Source organism: Scomber japonicus, chromosome 21 (assembly GCF_027409825.1).
Source record: "Scomber japonicus isolate fScoJap1 chromosome 21, fScoJap1.pri, whole genome shotgun sequence".
In the NCBI taxonomy this organism is placed as follows: domain Eukaryota; kingdom Metazoa; phylum Chordata; class Actinopteri; order Scombriformes; family Scombridae; genus Scomber; species Scomber japonicus.
The window spans coordinates 3,847,591-3,867,004 of NC_070598.1; the positions used below are offsets into that span (position 1 = coordinate 3,847,591).

The 19,414-nt window shown below is 42.3% G+C and overlaps 1 protein-coding gene across 1 annotated transcript in view; it reads left to right on the top strand.

The window, feature by feature from the left end:
• Positions 1–19,414, top strand: part of LOC128382821 (plexin domain-containing protein 2-like) — an 85,685-nt gene that overhangs the window by 40,952 nt on the left and 25,319 nt on the right. The window contains 3 exon segments of the mRNA XM_053342822.1: positions 4,867–4,962; positions 5,681–5,762; positions 18,738–18,798. Coding sequence (XP_053198797.1) covers positions 4,867–4,962; positions 5,681–5,762; positions 18,738–18,798 — 239 coding nt within the window.

Consider the following 19,414-nt stretch of genomic DNA (forward strand, 5'->3'; position numbering starts at 1 on the left):
AAGTTTAATAGTAATACAATTCTTCAAAGCACCACTTTCTTTGAGTTTCTTGCACGGACTTTGCTTCTGTCTTGTATGAAGGCTTTTTCTTTAAAACCTCTTTCAAGAAGACTGCACTCAGCAATGAGAGATTTGTATATTGAACCTGTTAACGTGCTCCCCCTAGACTTTATAAACCAAACTGTCTTTGATGCCTCTGACACAGCATGATGAAACCAGTGTGTGCAACTGCTCGGTTATGAAGTGATGAAATCCTGGCTGGAAGCAGATTGAGACTGAGATGCTGTGTTGAACATGACTGATGTCTCTGAGGAGTTTGTGTACTCCCTTATTTTTCCACTCTGATAATCAGCTGAAATGATCACTGAGCTGATTCTGTCTCTCTGAGTGCTAAATACATCTAAAGCTACTTTTCAAAAGCTGAAACTGAACTCTGTCAAATGCAAACACCTAAAACAATACCTGTCTTGCCCTCATTTAATTATAAGACATTAAATCCAGATGAGGTGTGAACACTTGAGACAGGTTGTTAATTGAGTGTTTGCTAAGTTCGCTCTTGTTGTTGCTACAACTGTCAAGCTTTCTGTAATTGCAGTGTATAATCATCAGAAGTAGACAAAAGTAGGCTTATCATTTCTACCAGGTGACCTTTGATTTTCTGTGCTGAGATGGCGACTGTTGCAGGCAAATTTCAATGTAATGTAGCTAACATAAATTTGACCCATGAGTTGGTTAAAAACAGTCTCTAACTGACATTTTAATGAGTCTTGCTGGCCTATCTTAAAACACAAACCTGTTGAAAATGTGTTTATATATTTTACACAACGGCTAAATACATGATATGCTAATTAAGGCTAAGGCTAAAGCTACTGCATATGTCTTAGGCAAACAGTTAGCGTCCTCACAGGTTCATGATTTATGTAATTAAACATAAAGCTTTGAGATAGTCCTTCTAAGTATAGATAAGATAAGATAAAAGGCTTTCAAGAGGACGACTAATAGATGTAATGCTGTATTTGTTAAAGCTAGCTAGGGTTGCTGGAATCCAAACTTCCTCAAATTGAAAAGACAGAGTACAGACTTTGCAAAGAGACTATAGAGCAAACAGATGTTGCACCAAAGTGCTTCACAAAGGCCTATATGTGCACATGTGAGCATAATTAAGCTAACGTAACTGTAAACTCTGATAGCATCCAGGATTACCTAGCAACTACAGTTAATACTGCTGATAAAGCCGGTTAGCCAGATATTCTAACAATTGAAGCTCATGTTAAAGTAGATAAACTCTTTAATTCACTCAATAGACTTCTGTTTTTTTATGTTTTGGTTTTGTAAAGGTTGAGAAGAACCTCTTTAAGCTAGGATTGAACAATCACTGTTTGCGAAGGGAGTTTAGGTCAATTGCTAAAGCTAATAAACTCTTGCAGCATCTGAAACAAAGAAAGGCTTTGTATTCTCACTGTGCAACAAACCAGGTGATATTTGCAAAGTGCACAAGTTCAAAGCCATGTCTGATAAGAAAAGGGCAGCATTTGCATCCGGCACCTGTCATTTCTAAGATGGGTTTGACGTGTCCGGTGAGCAGCAAGACAAAGCTTTTGTTTTAGAGAGCAAATGATGCAGCAGGGAAGATCAGAGGTTCCTGTAATGATAGTCCTGAGTAATAGAGAGGAGTATGCATAGATAGATAAGGACTCACCTTTAGAAAAAGCAAGAATCAGCAGTTTTTCATGGAGAAGTCGGACACCACAGATGTTCATTTCTCTGTAGGGAGTCCCTCTGATACTGCAACCAGAAGGCTCAGCTTACAGTTATAGCTATGTGTGTCCCCACTTTGTTCTTACACTCAGTATATATCATATCTCCTGTTGCTGCAGAGAAATTTCATTACTTCATCTGAAAAAAAAAAATGAAGCCTCAGATCTCATTTTGACGCCGATTATCTCGGTGAAAGAAAAATATTTTGACAGATTTTTCACGATACATCAAGACAGTTATGCCAGATACTAAATGCACTCTGATAGTTGGTATGCTAAGTTTTCATGTCCCGAGTGCATTAAGCCTTCATCTTGACAGGGACAGAAAGAGACAGGAGAGCCATGACCGCTGCAGGCTCCACCGCCGCCACCGCCGCCACCACCACCACAGAGAGAAGAATCTCAACTCACTAAAGTGTCTCTGCAGCCAATTACTGCACAGTAACCATGGCAACCAGATGTGTTTAATCCACTATAGCTTCACTTCAGATTAAACGCTCAGATGAAACATTTCGCACAGCCTCCAGGCAGAGCGGCCCCCACAGCACATGCAGTTACAGGCAATGATGAGAGGGGAGATTGGTGGGTGTGCATGTTGGTCGGGGTTTGTAATTAGCAGGTGAGGTACAAGCACATGTGAGGATTCAGGTTTTCCCAAAGGTCAGATTAGACATTATTAGTCACATTGAGGTATTATTAAAATGGTACTATGATGCCAAAACTGCCTTCTTGCTTTTAATAATAATAATAATAATAATAATCTTTACCCACAGCAGCAAGACGCCAAAACCTGAGCTGTATTATATTTATGGGTCAATGAGGTTTATTTTGTGTCCATGTGGTTTAGTCAAATTTAAAAGGGGTTCAAATTTCAAAATAAACATATCAATAACTTGGTCACACTTTTTTTTGTGGACTCAGCATCAAATTTCTGCTTTTAATCCATTTAGAGAGAATATATTAGAGGATTATGGTAAAAATGTCTAAGTGGTGTAACCATAAAAACTTTGTACCAAATAATTCAACTTGCTTAAAAACAGTAAATTCTCAATAAAACACCATATCAACTAGTTTGGCATGATCTTACATTATAACTTTTATATTAAATAAAGCTAATGGAATACTATTGTTCTACATATTACATTAAATCTGGGTAACCATGGAGATCAGGAAACATTTACATTATTAGTATAAGTCCACTTAAATACACTGTAGGTGATAAAATACTAAATAGTTATTATTCTTTTGTGGTTACACCATTTGACATTTTCAGCAGCATTCAGTCTTACTTTGGTTTAAAAATATTGGTGCAAATGTCATTTCAAATGACATAAAACTGAACCTGATGCTCCTTTTAAAACTATTTTAAATATATTTTTGAATTGCTCACCTTGCCAACCCTTATTTATCACTGACCCTTATATTTCTATTTGTAGGTTTTATTATCAGTAAAAAAAAATCTCATCTTGAACTCACCTGAGCTGAAGCATTATGATTTAATATACTGGAGATACCAAAGAGCTGAATGTGTAATAATGAGGATAAAGAGGTCGATTGTATGCATTGTGATATTTTGTGTACAGGACAAACAGCTGGTTTGAAGTCTGATAAGAGGGGCAGAGCCAGCCTGCCATTACTGCACCATCGATTTCTAAACTCTCTGTCCTCACATCACATTTCTATTGATTTCCATGCAGCTTTATGGATGAAGAGGCTGCCTGTAATTGCGATTTTATCCAAGTAAATATGTAAGCAACAATATTTTTTCCAATAGGTTTTTATTGCTTAAGAGAGCGATAACTGTGCGAGTGTATTACTTTCTCTGGATTTTAAATTGAATATGCGTTTATTGACCCTCTCGTGCGTAATTGATGACACACTTACACAAAGCCGCCTTTGTTTGATAGTATCAATGGGAATTAGGTGTTGTTTATGCGTAGGCTGAGTCCAGGCTCTAATTGATCTGATTTGTGGCTTCCTTCCTCCATAAAGTAGAGAGCAGCCATGCTGTACAGTCTGCCCACACATCAGCAGCCCCAGGCGAGGGAACTGACCTTCCTCTGGCTCCTGCCGTGTCATTAGGCACCTGATAATCCCTTTGCTAGAGGCTAGAGGAAGTCAGTCACCAGGGAAGGAGAGGAGGGAAAGGAAGGGTGGTCTTAGTCTCAGGATAGACTGAGCTGGCTCACATTAGCTGCTTTGATCAGTTGTCTGGAGTGTAATCAGCCAAGCAGGTCTGCAGGGGAACAACATCCTCTGAAATGAGAAGAACAATACTGGATCAAGCTCAGCCAACAATTCCCACACCAAGAAAAAAAAAATCAATCAACCTTGAATAGTGTTAAAAAGGACAGTTTGACATTTGGTTATTCGCTTTCTGGCTGAGAGTGAGACAAGAAGATCTGGGAGCTTATATAACTTGGATTTTAACCCATACATGTATCTGTAAGTTAAATACAAAAGCCACAACTTAGAATGAACAAATAAGATAATACAATATTAATTAGTAAGTCTTTTGTCTTTATCTTAAGCTACTCCAATCATCTGCATGCTTTAGCTTCATTTTTAACACACAGATATGAGAATGAATAAGCATTTTCTCCCCAAAATATATATCACATAATGGATGAAACTTGCAATGCACAACCATAGTCTGCTGTATTGAATTTCAATTGTGTAGCTCTAATCAATCGCTCCATCTTAACCGAGCTGATGACTCGCTGTTACTGATGACTGGGACGGCCGGCTTTTCAACAAGGGTCTGATTGATATCAGCTCCCAGGGGAAATTGCTACAGCGGCCATTGCCAAGTCGCGGGGGCCGACACTCGGGGACAAAGAGAGAAAGGAGGAGAAATAAAGTGCTGTGGTAGCATCGCAATATGACCTGATTCTGCCTCGCTCTCTCTCTTTCTCTCTCCCTCTTTCTATTCGTTCTTCAGGGAGCACTTGTCCCAGTTTTTATCTCAGGGTGGAAGATTTGTGATGGTTTGTGTTCACTCACTCTCTCTCTCTCTCTCTCTCTCTCTCTCTCTCTCTCTCTCTCTCTCTCTCTCTCTCTCTCTCTCTCTCTCTCTCTCTCTCTCTCTCTCTCTCTCTCCAAAATCTAGACGTGAGGCGGAGGACAATCTACGAGTACCACCGTGTGGAGCTGACAAAGACCAGGATCACTAACTCTACAGCGGTGGAAATGATGCCTTTACCCAGTAAGAGAAATTTAGTGGCTCAGTCATAAACATAGACTATAGAGGAAATGGATGTAACATCCGTGACGTCACCCATTGGTTTGTGGACTGCTGCTCGGAAGCCAATAGTTTCGAATCCAGGCAGCGCCATCTTGAAAATTTCAGGTGCATGCTGGGAAAAATAAAAACACAGATTCTACTTATATGGGCATGAGGCGGGGCCATGGGCGGAGCGGGGACGTTGCTATGGTTGCGAGGGCTGGATCTCGAGGACATTGGGCAATCAACCTGTCAATCAGGACGTAGCCACGCCCTAATGCATACCCTGCTTTATCATCACATATAAAATCAGGGAGGCCAAAATGTCCCAAATGAACATCATACTGCATTGAAGAAGGCTTTAAACTAGCGATTGAGACCATAAACACATTTTGAAAACGTTTACTGAGGTTAGAAATCAAGTGAGAAGTTGGTGAATTCTCCATTGACTTGTATAGAGACGGTCGCCCCCTGGTGGCCTTTTGATAGAATGCAGTTCTAAGTTACTTCCACGTTGGCCTCATTTCAGAGGACCAGAACTCCCCAAATGGTCATCCACAGTATAACCGTCTGAAAAAAGTATTACTTGATGTATTTCTTATCATTATATGGCCTAAAGACTTCTCCAGCTGCACAGGACTTTGTTGTTGTATCTTAATGATTGAAATCTTTGACTTATTTTGATCTTTCTGTTCTCCAGCGTGTCTCCAGTTCAACACCTGTAGCTCGTGCATCTCCTCACAGATCAACTTCAACTGTAGCTGGTGTCATCGGCTCAACAGGTTGGACTTTTACTCTCTAAAATGTCACTTTTAACACCTCATACACCCCGTCATCCCAACAGATATTCATATTCTCACTCTATGGTTTCTACATATTCTGTTGGAGCTTCAGTTGTTTTCTGTAGTTTTAATGCTTCTCCTAACTTGTCAAGTGCTCCTGCATATATAGAAATAATTTGCCTTTAAAATTGAATCCTCTCGAAGTTTATATCCAGCTGCAAGCTTTTGTAATCACTCTTCAAGTATCGTGCAATATGTGGCTGCTTTCTTACTGGCAAAACACTCCTGGGGAAAACAATCTTTTTTCTTATCAAGCAGGTGATGTTAAGTTAAATGTGGCTGTTCATATTTCTTTCTAACTTTGAGAACTCGTACAGAGCAACCTGCAGATGAAACCCCCTCTGAATCTCAGCAATGTCTGCACCTCATCGTCTGTCCACTTATCGTACATCTTGTCTTCTTTTACTGCTCTTCTTCTTCTTGTTTTTCTTTCTTGTGTAGACGCTTTCTACTACTGTTCTTCTTCCTTTTTTTTGATAGATCTCTTTATTGATTTTTTTACTTGACAATAGGCAGATACAATCAAAATGTTGGTCATCAAAACATTAGCCGGCTAATAAACGTTAACTTCGCTAGCTGGCTAATAAACGTTAGCCCCGCTAGTCTGCTAATAAACGTTAGCCCCGCTAGCCGGCTAATAAACATTAGCCCCGCCCACATCTGCTGACGTAATCGGTTCTTGCTTTAGACCAGCAAAGAGTTGGTGCTTACTCTGGCTCCCGTTCTGAGGCTCCGGGCTGGAGCTTTGGCAGTGGAAAAGCAAAGAACCGGTGCTTAGTCAGGCTCTGGATCCGAACCAGCACCAGTTCTAGCTCGGTGGAAAAGGGGTAAAAGAGATGAAATAAGACCAAAAGGGTTTCCAAATTTTATCAAACTTTTCCATGTCGTTCTTTCTTGCATATCTAATTTTCTCCAGGTGCAAAAGACTCATTAGGTCTCTCACCCACTGAATAAAGGTGTGTGTGTGTAGGGGGGTTCTACTGTTCTTCTTCTGCTGGGTTTTAAAAGTGGCTCTTATTTTGGCGGTTTCTGTTTCCACATTGAGTAAACCTCAACCCGGCCCCATAAAATTCCCCCGAAGTTCCTGATGAAGTCCGTCAAAGTTAAAACAACATTCGCTGTGATGAAACAGCCGACAATGTTTGGAGAAAGAGTTCGGCCTATGTGTCATGTTTTAAAATTTGCTTCGTCCTTCTTTATCCTTCCAAAGACTCGAGCTCAAATGTTCAAGACTTGTAAAAAAAAGAAACGGATGCTATTAACTTATTAACTGTCAATACTTAGACCACTTTTTAAAGTCTGCATCTACGTACGTGTGCTGGTGCAAAAAACCCGCCAGATAACCGACACTAGCCATCAAAAAATTCCTCTCTTTTATATGTGCGTCCACGCTACAATTATAAAAGACATTTATGGGAAATGCGGTGCAACGCTGAACTAGCTTGGCCGGCTTTGAAGGAAATATTCCAGCGGTTTAGAAACTCCAGCTGGTTTCTGGTCTTCTATCACGAGGTCAGCTCAACAGTAATGATCTGACTGAGCTGCTGTATTATTTTTTTCTAGAATATGATTATTATGAAACCACCAGGATGAGTCTTCAGGGTCGATACTCATGCTGGGATTTAAATTGCGTACTTCAGTAGTTGGACTTTTATTTTGGAAACATGAAGCATTAATTATAAGTATAGTTCATTTACTATGAGAAGCTGGATGGTTTCAATAAGAACAGTCAGATGGTTGAGTAACTATGGACACTTATCACCTCAACGGCCGCCATCTTGGCTCCGTAGAAGAAAGAAAGAAAGAGAGAAAGGAAGGGATGACAACTGTAAGAGAAAGAAAGAAAGAAAAGGATGAAAACTGAAAGAAAGAAAGAGAAAAAGAAAGAAAGAAAATCATGTGTTTTTACATTCCAGCTCCACTGAAGTGTTGCTATAGAAACCATCAGCAGGACTATTGAGTTAGTTTTAGGATCAATACTTTGATTTGGTACCGCTAACGATAACTAGCTAATCATCATTTCCGATAAGTGTGCAGCGCTAACCTGTTTTAGCTAGCACACTATATTAAAGTTTAGTGAAGTTAAACTTTAGTTCAGGCTCGTCATGGTTTTGTATACTTTCATGTTTAAGTGAAGCCAGTTTCATCACAGTAAGATGATGAAACTTTGCATGGAAGCCTCTATCTGTGTGTGTGTGTGTGTGTGTGTGTGTGTGTGGTCAGAAGCCTATAAAGCAGGGGTGTCAAACATGCGGCCCGTGGGCCAGAACCGGCCCGCCAAGGGATGCAATCCGGCCCACTTTCCATTCTGTGTTCTTTCCTTCCTTCCTTCTGTCTGTCCTTCCTCCCTACCTTCCTTTTTTCCTTTTTTCATTCCTTCCATCTGTCCTTCCTACCTTTCTTCCTTCTGTTCTTCCTTCCTTCCTTCCTCCGTTTCTTCCATCTGTCCTTCCTTCTTTCCTTCTGTCCTTCATACCTTCCTGTTTTCCTTTCTTCATTCGTTTGTTCGTTCCTTCTTTCCTTCCTTCCTTCTGTCTGTCCTTCCTACCTTTCTTCCATCTTTCCTTTTGTCTGTCTTTCCTTCCTTCCCTTCTTATTTCCTTCCTTCCTTCCCTCCATCTTTTTAATGATCCGGCCCACATCAGATCAAATTGGTCTGTATGTGGCCCTTGAATGAATATGAGTTTGACTCCCCTGCTATAAAGCTTCTCTATAAGAGCAATCCATGTACTTTTCACCACTGAAATGTGACATTCATCATTTTGACTCACACCTGTTCAACCTTTGCTCCCCTCCTCCTTTTTTTTATCTTATCCTTCCTGTCTTCATACACTTCAAACTAAAGTAAATATTTGAGCTGCTAAAGAAGCGTTAGTGTTCCCGTCCCGAGTATTTCCTCACAGCTGAAATCGGAGCTGCAGCGGCTTTTTTTTTTGTTTTCTTTTGGTGGGAGAAAAAAAAAAGAACAGCGAGGAAAAAAAAAACATTGTGGAGGGAAAAGTAGAGTTTATCATCATTAGAAATTAAGAAAGTAAAAGTTTCCTGATTTCCCCTCCTCCTCCATTCTCCTCCCTCATCCCTTCTCCTCCTCCCTCCTCTTCCTCTTCCCTCCTCCTCCCTTCTTTCCTTCCTTCCTTCCTTCTTTCCTTCTTTCCTTCCTCCCTTCCTTTTGTCTTTCTTTCCTTCCTACCTTCCTTTTGTCTTTCCTTCCTTCCTTCCTTCCTTCCTCCCTTCCTTTTGTCTTTCCCTCCTTCCTTTCTTCTGTCCTCCCTCCCTTCTCCTTCATTCTTCTCCTTCTCCTCCTCCTCCCCCTCCCTTCTTTCCTTCCTACCTTCCTCCCTTCCTTTTGTCTTTCCTTCCTTCCCTCCTCCCTTCTCCTCCTCCTCCCTCCTCTTCCCTCCTCTTCCTCCTCCCTTCTCCTCCTCTTCCTCCTCCTCCATCTTCCCTCCTCCTCCTCCTTCCTCCCTCCTTCTCCTCCTCCTCCTTCCTCCTCCTCCGTCCATCAGACTTTGCTGAAAGTGTTTTTTGGAGGTTTATTCAGTCTGACTCTTTCTCCTCCTCCCTCCTCCTCCCTCCTCCCCCTCCTCCCTTCTCCTCCCTCCTCCTCCTCCTCCTCCTCCTCCTCCCTCCTCTGAAAGTGTTTTTTTGGAGGTTTATTCAGTCTGACTCGAGGCTGACTCTTCCTCCTCCTCCTCCTCCTCCTCCTCCTCCTCCTCCTCCTCCTCCCTTCATCCCTCCATCAGTGTTTTTTTGGAGGTTTATTCAGTCTGACTCGAGGCGGCCACCATCTCTCCTCTTTTGTGTGCCGCTGCATTTCGAACGCCTTACACATCAAATATTAATCTGCCACTCTTTCATTTTGGAGTCATCATTTATTCTGTGAGTAACGCGGCCGACGGCAGGAATGTGGAGCGCTCCGTCTCTCCGTCCACAGACGTTTGTTATTTAGACCCAACGTGTGAGGTTTTAGATTTGACTTTAGCTTCCAAATCCTTTCCGTGTGATAAGAGACACACTCATTTACAGAGAGAGAGAGAGAGAGAGAAAGAGAGACACACTAATTTACAGTGAAGAAAGGAAGAAAGAAAGAAAGAGAGAAAGAAAGGAAGGAAGAAAGAAAGAAAGAAAGAGAAAGAAAGGAAGGAAGAAAGAAAGAAAGAAAGAGAAAGAAAGGAAGAAAGAAAGAAAGAAAGAAAGAAAGGAAGGAAGAAAGAACAAACGAAAAACAGAACGAAACAAAGAAAGGAAGAACGAAAGAATGGAGAGACAGAAAGAAAGAAAAGGATGATGTTTAAAAGAAAGAGAACGAAAGAAAGACAGAAAGAAAAGGATGACAATTGAAAGAATGAAAGAAAGAAAGAAAAGGATGACAATTAAAAAGTATGAAAGAAAAAAAAGATGCTCTCTTGACAAAGAAACTAATTTAGAGTGCAGCATCATGAAAGAAAGAAAGAAAGAAGGAAAGAAAGAAAGAATAAAAGAAAGAAAGAAAGAAAGAAGGAAAGAAAGAAAGAAAGAAGTGACTTTAGTTAAAGCTCCTGATCTCATTAAGCTCTGTTCATATCTGACGGCTTTACTTTGTGTCCTTAAGCTGCTTCCTTTAAACCCAAACATGCTTTAAACATACCACCATTAAATAAAGAAGAAGAAGAAGAAGAAGAAGAAGAAGTAGAAGTAGAAGTAGAAGAAGAAGAAGAAGAAGAAGAAGAAGAAGAAGAACGGTGGCCTCTTCAGCTCGGGGCTCAATAATGACAGGAAGGAGAGATGAAACATTTTAAAAGCTGAATCAGTTTGTGTGATGTAAGGAGAGGAGGAGGAGGAGGAGATGGAAGAAAGAAGGAAATAATGACAATTGAAAGAAAAAGAAAGAATGGAAGAAAGGATGACAACTGGAAAAAGAACAAAAGTAAGACAGAAAGAAAGAAAAGGATGAAAACTTCCTACCTTCCTTCCTTCCTTCCTTCCTTCCTCTTTTCCTCCTTACTCATTTCCTTCTTTCCTTCCTTCCGTCCTTCCTTCCTCCCTCACTCCTTACTCCTTTTTTCCTTTCTTATTCTTTTCCTCCTTACTCATTTCCTTCCTTCCTTCCTTCCTCCTTTCCTTCCTGACTTCCTTCATTCCTCTTTTCCTACCTCCCTCCCTCCTTACTCCTTTCCTTCCTTCCTTCTCTCCTTACTTCCTTCCTCTTTTCCTTCCTTCCTTCCTTCCTTCCTTCCTTCCTCTTTTCCTCCCTCCCTCTCATTTTCTGTAGTGGTCATATTTACTGTTATAAATACACTGAAGCATTTTATCACATTAGAGAAAAAAAAGATTAATAAATGCAGTTGCAAGAAAAATACTTTCCACTCACATCTCGAGGATGTTTGATTTGAGAACTTATTTTTAATTCTAATTATAACTATCCTAATTATCTGTTCCTCCCCTCCTCCCCCTCCTCCTCCTCTTCCTCCTCCTCCTCCTCCCGCTCTTTCATCTGCTTCCCTCTGCAGATGTCTCTCCTCGTTTTTCACTCTTGCGTCGAGTGTTTTGTCAGACTGATGGTTATTTGGGGTGCATTAACTTTTCGCCCTCCCTCGCTCCTCTATTCACCCTTTTTCCTTTTTCCTGCCTCCTTTTCTCCGTCTATGATTACACAGGATGGAGATCATAAATTAAAGTTTTGACGGCGTTTTGAGCAGCTGCCGTATATTTAACCCTACTGTTGTCCTCGAGTCAAGGAAGGAAGGGAGGGAGGGAGGAAGGAAGGGAGGAAGGAAGGAAAGAAGGAAGGGAGGGAGGAAGGAAGGGAGGATGGGAGGAAAGAAGGAAGGAAGAAAGGTAAGAGGGAGGGAGGAAAGAAGGAAGGAAGAAGGAAGGAAAGGAAGGAAGGAAGGTAAGAAGGGAGGGAGGAAGGAAGGAAGGAAAGAAGGATGGAAAGAAGGAAGGAAGGGAGAAAGGAAGAAGGAAGGAAAGGAAGGAGGGAAAGGAAAGAAGGAAGGGGGGAGGAAGGAAGGAGGGAAGGAGAGAAGGATGGGAGGAAGGAAGAAAGAAAGGAAGGAAGGAAGAAGGGAAGGAAAGAAGGGAGGAAGGAAAGGAAGGAGAAAGAAGGGAGGAAGAGTTAAGGTTAGAAGGAAGGAAGGAAGGAAGGAAGGGAGGAAGGAAATGAAGGAAGGATGGAAAGAAGGTAAGAGGGAGGGAGAAAGGAAAAGAAGAAGGGAGGAAGGAAGGAAAGATGCACAGAGGAAAGAAGGAAGGGAGGAAAGTAGGGGGGAGGAAAGAAAGAGAGAAGGAGGGAGGAATGGAAAGAAGGAGGGAGGGGGGAAGGAAGGACAGATGGAAGGAAGGAAAGAAAGAGAGAAGGAGGGAGGAAGGGAGGAAGTAAGGAAGGAAGGAAGAAAAGAAGGAACAGTCAAAACAGACGGGGTCAATTTGACCCGGGAGGACGACAGGAAGGTTAAGACCACTTCTTCGTCTCTCTCTGCACCAATGATGTAACTTCATCACTCAGTCAGTCACTCACTATGATTATAGAGCTGCTCTGTGGCCTCCAGACTAACAACTATAATAAAGAGGGGAAATGTTTATTTTAGATTTAAATTCTTGAGACAAGTTTAAGTGTCTCTACCACTCAGGCACTTTTATTTAATAAGAAAATAAAAGTTAAACCTTACTTGACATAAGGCTGATTGTATCTTTAATATTCTAAAATCTACCAAAATAAAAGCACTATAGTAGTTATATAAAAGTAGTGGAGTAAAAAATATAATATTCCCCCTTTAGAGAAAAAATACTCCATTACTAGTGTGTAATAATCAGTGTTGTGAAGGTTGCTATGGAAACGTAATAGGTTACAGATTACTAGTTACTCTATTTAAAGTGTAATAAGTAATGTAACTATTTCATTTTCTAATTTTCTAACCAATGTTTTCATCTGTTAGGGTAAATGTTCCCTCCTTCTGTCCTTCCTTTCTTCCTTCCTTCCTTCTGTCCTTCACTCCTTCCTTCCTTTCGTTCGTCCGTCCTTCCTTCCTTCTATCCTCCCTTCTGTCCTTCCTTCCTTCTTTCCTACCTTCTTTCCTTCCTTCCTTCCTTCCTTCTGTATTTTTTCTTTCCTTTCGTCCTTCCTTCCTTCTTTCCTTTGTTCCTTTCGTCCTTCCTTCCGTCTATGCTTCCTTCTGTCCTTCATTCCTTCCTTCCTGCTGTCCTTCCTTTCGTCCTTCCTTCCTTCCTTCTGTCTTTCCTTCCTTCCTTCCTTCCTTCTGTATTTTTTCTTTCCTTTCGTCCTTCCTTCCTTCCTTCCTTCCTTCTTTCCTTCCTTCCTTCTGTCCTTCTTACCTTCCTTCCTTCCTTCCTTCTTTCCTTCCTTCCTTCCTTCTGTCCTTCTTACCTTCCTTCCTTCCTTCATTCCTTCTTTCCTTCCTTCCTTCCTTCCTTCCTTCCTTCCTCAGCTGTTTTTCATCATTTCTTATAAAGCAACATTTATCTCTCATTTGAAATATATAATAAAATATTGATTTCAAAGAATTAAAAACAGTAATATATGTATTCAGTAACATGTTAAATATTAAAAAATGAGGAAAAAACCCTCCTGAGGAAAATCTTAAAGGTCTGACTTCATATGTAACCTCATTTTTTTTTTTATCAGTAACTATAATTTAATTACACATTTTTTTAATCAGTTACTGTAATGAACTGGTAACACTGGTAATAGATTACTGTCCGCATTGAACAAGTAACTTAATGTCTTCCATTAATTTAGCGTGACATCTGGAGACGTGGTTAGAAAACCTAATAATGCCATCTATCCACTCTGCTGTGAAAGAGAGAAACCTGAACAGAAATATTCTCCCTCGCGGCTTCATTTATATTCAAATGAAGCACCGCAGACCATTTCTAATTAAAAGCTCTGCAGCCTCTCTCTCTCTCTCTCTCCCTCTCTGTCTCTCTCTCTGTCTCTCTCTCTCTCTCTCTCTCTCTCTCTTTCATTCTCTCTGTCTGTCTGTCTCTCCCTCTCTCTCTTTCTCTCTCTCTCTCTCTCTCTCTTTCTCGCTCTCTGTCTCTCTCTCTCTCTCTCTCTTTCATTCTCTCTGTCTGTCTGTCTCTCCCTCTCTCTGTCTCTCTCTCTCTACCTCTCTCTGTCTCTCTCTCTCTCTCTCTCTCTCTCTCTACCTCTCTCTGTCTCTCTACCTCTCTCTGTCTGTCTCTCTCTCTCTCTCTCTACCTCTCTCTGTCTCTCTCTCTCTCTCTGTCTCTCTACCTCTCTCTGTCTCTCTCTCTCTCTCTCTCTCTACCTCTCTCTGTCTCTCTCTCTCTCTGTGTCTCTCTCTCTCTCTCTCTACCTCTCTCTGTCTCTCTCTCTCTCTGTGTCTCTCTCTCTCTCTCTCTACCTCTCTCTGTCTCTTTCTCTCTCTCTCTCTCTGTCTCTCTCTCTCTCTCTGTCTATCTCTCTCTCCCTCTCCCTCTCTGTCTCTCTCTCTCTCTCTGCCCCCCCCCCTCTTTGTCCCCCCCCCCCCTCTCTCTGCGTTAGGTGGCAGTGAGTGTAGCTAGATGCCATTCAGAAGGAACAAAAACCCGAGCTCCCCGTCGGGACAGGTTAGACCAGACCTGCTCTGTAATATTGCGTCTCAGTCTGTTTCCCTTTGCTGCCTCTCTTGGGTGGGGGTCGGGGGGGGTGGGAGGGGGGGTGGGTTAAGCCGAGGAATCTGTCTCGCCTGATTGAACAGATGAGGCTGAATTTTTGGAGGGGGAAGTTGGGGGGGGGGGGGAGAGGGGGAATAAAAGGAATGGGGATGATTAGAGAGGTAGAAAAAGATGAAAATGGACTAGTTCACACATAAAGTCATTACCATAACAATATGCTCACTGGAGAAAATTGAGGCCTTCTGGGAATGTTTAAGACTCGACTGGACTCGTATTGTCCGTGCAGCACATCGGTCTTTTTTCCATTTGTGCATAGTAAGTTTTCGAAACATCTCCCAGCTGCAGTGATGAACACAGTATGTGGGTTTACTGCTTTGCATACTAACTTTTTTCCCCTTGCAGACAGACAGTTGTCCTACATTTAACCCTACTGTTGTCCTCCGGTGAAGGAAGGAAGGAAGGAAGGGAGGAGGAAAGGGAAGAAGGAAGGGAGGGAGGAAGCAAGGAAGGAAAGGAATGAGAAAGAAGGAAGGAAGGAGGGAGGGAAGGGAGGAAGGAAATAAGGACAGAGGGAAGAAGGAAGGGAGGAAGGAAGGAAGGAAGGAAGGATGGAGGAAGGAAGAAGGAAGGAAAGGAGGGAGGAAGCAAGGAAGGAAGGAAAGAAGGACAGAGGAAAGAAGGAGGGAGGGAGGAAGCAAGGAAGGAAAGGAATGGGAAAGAAGGAAGGAAAGGAAGGAGGAAGGAAGGAAGGAGGGAAGGGAGGAAGGAAAGAAGGACAGAGGAAAGAAGGAAGGGAGGGAGGAAGCAAGGAAGGAAAGGAATGAGAAAGAAGGAAGGAAAGGAGGGAGGAAGGAAGGAGGGAAGGGAGGAAGGAAAGAAGGACAGAGGAAAAAAGGAAGGGAGGGAGGAAGCAAGGAAGGAAAGGAATGAGAAAGAAGGAAGGAAAGGAGGGAGGAAGGAAGGAGGGAAGGGAGGAAGGAAAGAAGGACAGAGGAAAAAAGGAAGGGAGGGAGGAAGCAAGGAAGGAAAGGAATAAGAAAGAAGGAAGGAAAGGAGGGAGGAAGGAGGAAGGAAAGGACGGAGGAAGGAGGAAGGAAAGGACGGAGGAAGGAAGAAGGAAGGGAGGGAGGGAGGAAGGAAGGAAGGAAGGAAGGAAGGAAAGAAGGACAGAAGGAAGGAAGGAAAGAAGGTAGGTAGGAAGGATGGAGGAAGGAAGAAGGCAGGGAGGGAGCAAGGAAGGAAAGGAATGAGAAAGAAGGAAGGAGGGAAGGGAGGAAGGAAAGAATGACAGGGGCAAGAAGGAAGGGATGAAGGTGGGGGGGAGAAAGAGAGAAGGAGGAAGGAAGGAAGGAAGGAAGGGAGGAAAGAAGGGACAGTCAAAACAGACAAATGAGCAGAGTATGTGGGTTTACTGCTTTGCATACTAACTTTAACAGGATATGTGGTAAAAAAGAACCTAAACAGAAAAAGACAGAACGATGGGAGCCTGGCGGGTTCACCGGTGGGCGAGTTATAATTTTTTCATCCGTTTACAGCATGGAGGATTAGTAGCTGCCGCCTCAATTACTGCTTGCCTTTTTGAGGTTATTAGAAGTCTCGGATCGTGATACGCAGCACCCTAATCCAGAGGCACCCATGACCCGTTGGACTCACCCTCACACAAAGATCCGACATCGTCATAAAGCATTTTGAGCATGTTGTCCTACATTTAACCCTACTGGTAAGGAAAGAAGGAATGGAGGGAGGAAATGAAAGAAGGATGGGATGAAGGGAGGAAGGAAGGAGAAAGAAGGAAGGAAAGGAGGGAGGAAGGAAAGAAGGAAGGAATGGAGGGAGGAAGGAAATGAAGGAAGGAGGGAGGGAAGGAAGGAAGGAAAGAAGGAAGGGAGGAAGAAAATGAAGGAAGGTGGGAGGAAAGGAAAGAAGGAAGGGAGGAAGAAAATGAAGGAAGGTGGGAGGAAAGGAAAGAAGGAAGGGAGGAAGGAAATGGAGGAAAGAAGGAAGGAAAGAAGGTAAGAGGGAGGGAGGAAAGAAGGAAGGAAGAAGGGAAGGGAAGAAGAAAGGGAGGAAGAAAATGAAGGAAGGAGGGAGGGAGAAAGGAAAAGAAGAAGGGAGGAAGGAAAGAAGGACAGAGGAAAGGAGGAAGGTAGGGGGAGGAAAGAAAGAGAGAAGGAGGGAGGGAGGAAGGAAAGGAGGGAAGGAAAGAAGGAGGGAGGGAGGAAGGAAGGACAGATGGAAGGAAGGAAAGAAAGAGAGAAGGAGGGATTAGTAGCTGCTGTTTGCCTCTCAGCTTGATTCAGAGAGGAAAAACTATATTAAAAAGGATAAATCGTGTCTTTTGGCGCCTACGAATGTGGTTCAGATTACATCATTCCACCAATGTTTACACATCAAGTTGTGTAGAGAACCATGCAAGTTTGGGGGAAACAGTTGCGTAATATCCTCTGCAGGTCTGGAGCATAGACTGTATGAAAGAAATGGACGTAACATCCGTGACGTCACCCATTGGTTTGTGGACTGCTGCTCAGAAGCCAATAGTTTCAAATCTGGGCAGCGCCATCTTGAAAATTTCAGGTGCATGCTGGGAAAAATAAAAACACGGATTCTACTTATATGGGCATGAGGCGGGGCCATGGGCGGAGCGGGGAGGTTGCTATGGTTGCGAGGGCTGGATCTCGAGGACATTGGGCAATCAACCTGTCAATCAGGACGTAGCCACGCCCTAATGCATACCCTGCTTTATCATCACATATAAAATCAGGGAGGCCAAAATGTCCCTAAGGGACCCTAACCCTAACCCTTAAACTAGCGATTGAGACCATAAACACATTTTGAAAACGTTTACTGAGGTTAGAAATCAAGTGAGAAGTTGGTGAATTCTCCATTGACTTGTATAGAGACGGTTGCCCCCTGGTGGCCTTTTGATAGAATGCAGCTCTAAGTTACTTCCGCGTTGGCTTCTTTTCAGAGGACAGGAACTCCCCGCCTGAGTGAGATATGAAGAAGAAATAATGGCGGACCTTTTTGAGGAAAGGTTGTTCGAGTTAAACATATCGTTTTTGTCTTGGATGTATAAGTTAACATCCATGCCAAGGAAGTATGTGAGCAGTGACGGTAACATCGTTTGAAAAGGACGGAAACATTTTCGTACGTACGTTGAGCATAAATGGGCCTTTAGGGTTATTTGGGGTGAATTAAAGCCTCTGTGCTCCCTTCTTTCTGCCTCTTTCTTGGTCAATGATCACGGAGGCTGTGGTTCAAATTATAAATGAAAGTTTTGACACTATTTTGAGTTTAGCTGACTTTACTGCATTTAACGTCAAAGCTCGGAGAAGAAAACAGTCTTTCTCTGTGCAGCTGATTCATTTGGAAAGAACACTGGCCAATGGGAAAACCCTCAACACTTGGACCTATGATGTAGCTTCATCACTTCATCACTCTTGGACAACCATGATTATAGGGTTATGAGTTTTTTCAGCCACTCTAGCAGCTTTATGGATGGAAGTGTTGGTCTGTCTAACGGTGGTTTGGTCCACAGTTTAGGCCCCGAATTAAATAGCTTAGCAACTTTTGTACGGACATTCATAATCCCCAGAGGATGCATCCTGAATACAGTTTCTTAAAAAATGACATTTATTGTGAATTAAGCTGAAAAAAAATAACAATGTTAGTCAGTTATGGTCAGCGGTGAAAGCAGTGATGGATGAGTGTAATTAAATCCCATGACTGACCAAGCTGATGGAGACCAAGGAAATATAGAGAAAGGTTTGAAATGAAGCCACTTCAATAGGCTGAGACCCAATTTGCTTAGGTGTAGACAGTTTCCTGATGTCCTCTCCAAGTCAAACCAACAAAGTATCAGGCAGAGAGAGAGAGAGAGAGAGAAAGAGAGAGAGACTCCCCTTATTGTTGCTTTTAACCTCAATCTGGATGTTAGTATTGTGTTCCACATATTGTTCCCAAAGATTTAAAATCAACTTTAATGCACAAATGCTTCACTTTAGATTCAGTTGATGGGTTAAATTCACCCCTGTTCCTGTCAGCATTTCTGCAACTAACTTACTAATAAATGTAAAAGACCCATATCATATAAACTGCTTTGACTCCAGCTGGGACTGGTTGCATATCATATCAGCCTTTCTTTTGTTCTCTCTCTCATCCCATCCTTCTCGTCTTTATCTACAGTGTCACTATCGAAATGAAGACATGTTCTGTCTGACCAATCCATCAACAAACCAATTAATTAGCGCAGAATTAAACTTAATGATGACTGACGGTTGTTTGCTCTGCTCTCAGATGTTCCAGTGGCTTTGACCGCCATCGGCAGGATTGGGTGGACAACAGCTGTCCAGATGAGGTAAGCGGTCAAAATACAGATTATCGTAAGCAGCTATATGACTTAAAGACTGTGTAAAGTGAATTCAGACATTTTCTTCTAAACATATTAAATAGGTCATAAATGTATTTCTAAAAAAGGTGTAAAAAGCATTTCAACCATTTAGATTTGAATTGTGGAGCTAGGCTTCACAAACTGGGTTTCAAGATTTCTGTGTTCAGGATTTGGTGGGCGGGTCTGAAAATCATGATTAGCATAAACCCGCCCCTGCTGCTGTAGAGGTATAAATACATTCAGCACACACTACTACTACTACAGTCTACAGTTAGCCAGTTAGCTGAGTTAGCCCCCGAGCTAGCAGCCAAGCTAGCAGCAGATAGCTCTCAGACGTAGCGTCCATGTTTCTTGTAGAGGTGGTGACTTTGATTGACAGGTGACACTTGGTAGGGGGCGGGGCTTCAGCGAACTCTGCGGCCACGCCCACAGCGTTTGGGAGCAGAGAAAGAGGCTGATTTTTACACAACTTTGAAGCCTAATTTCATATATTTGGCGATTTTTTTAATCATTCAAATTTGGCAGGGTGGTTAACAACACACTTTTCTGTGGTATGTCAAACTCAGAACACATATTTATTCTT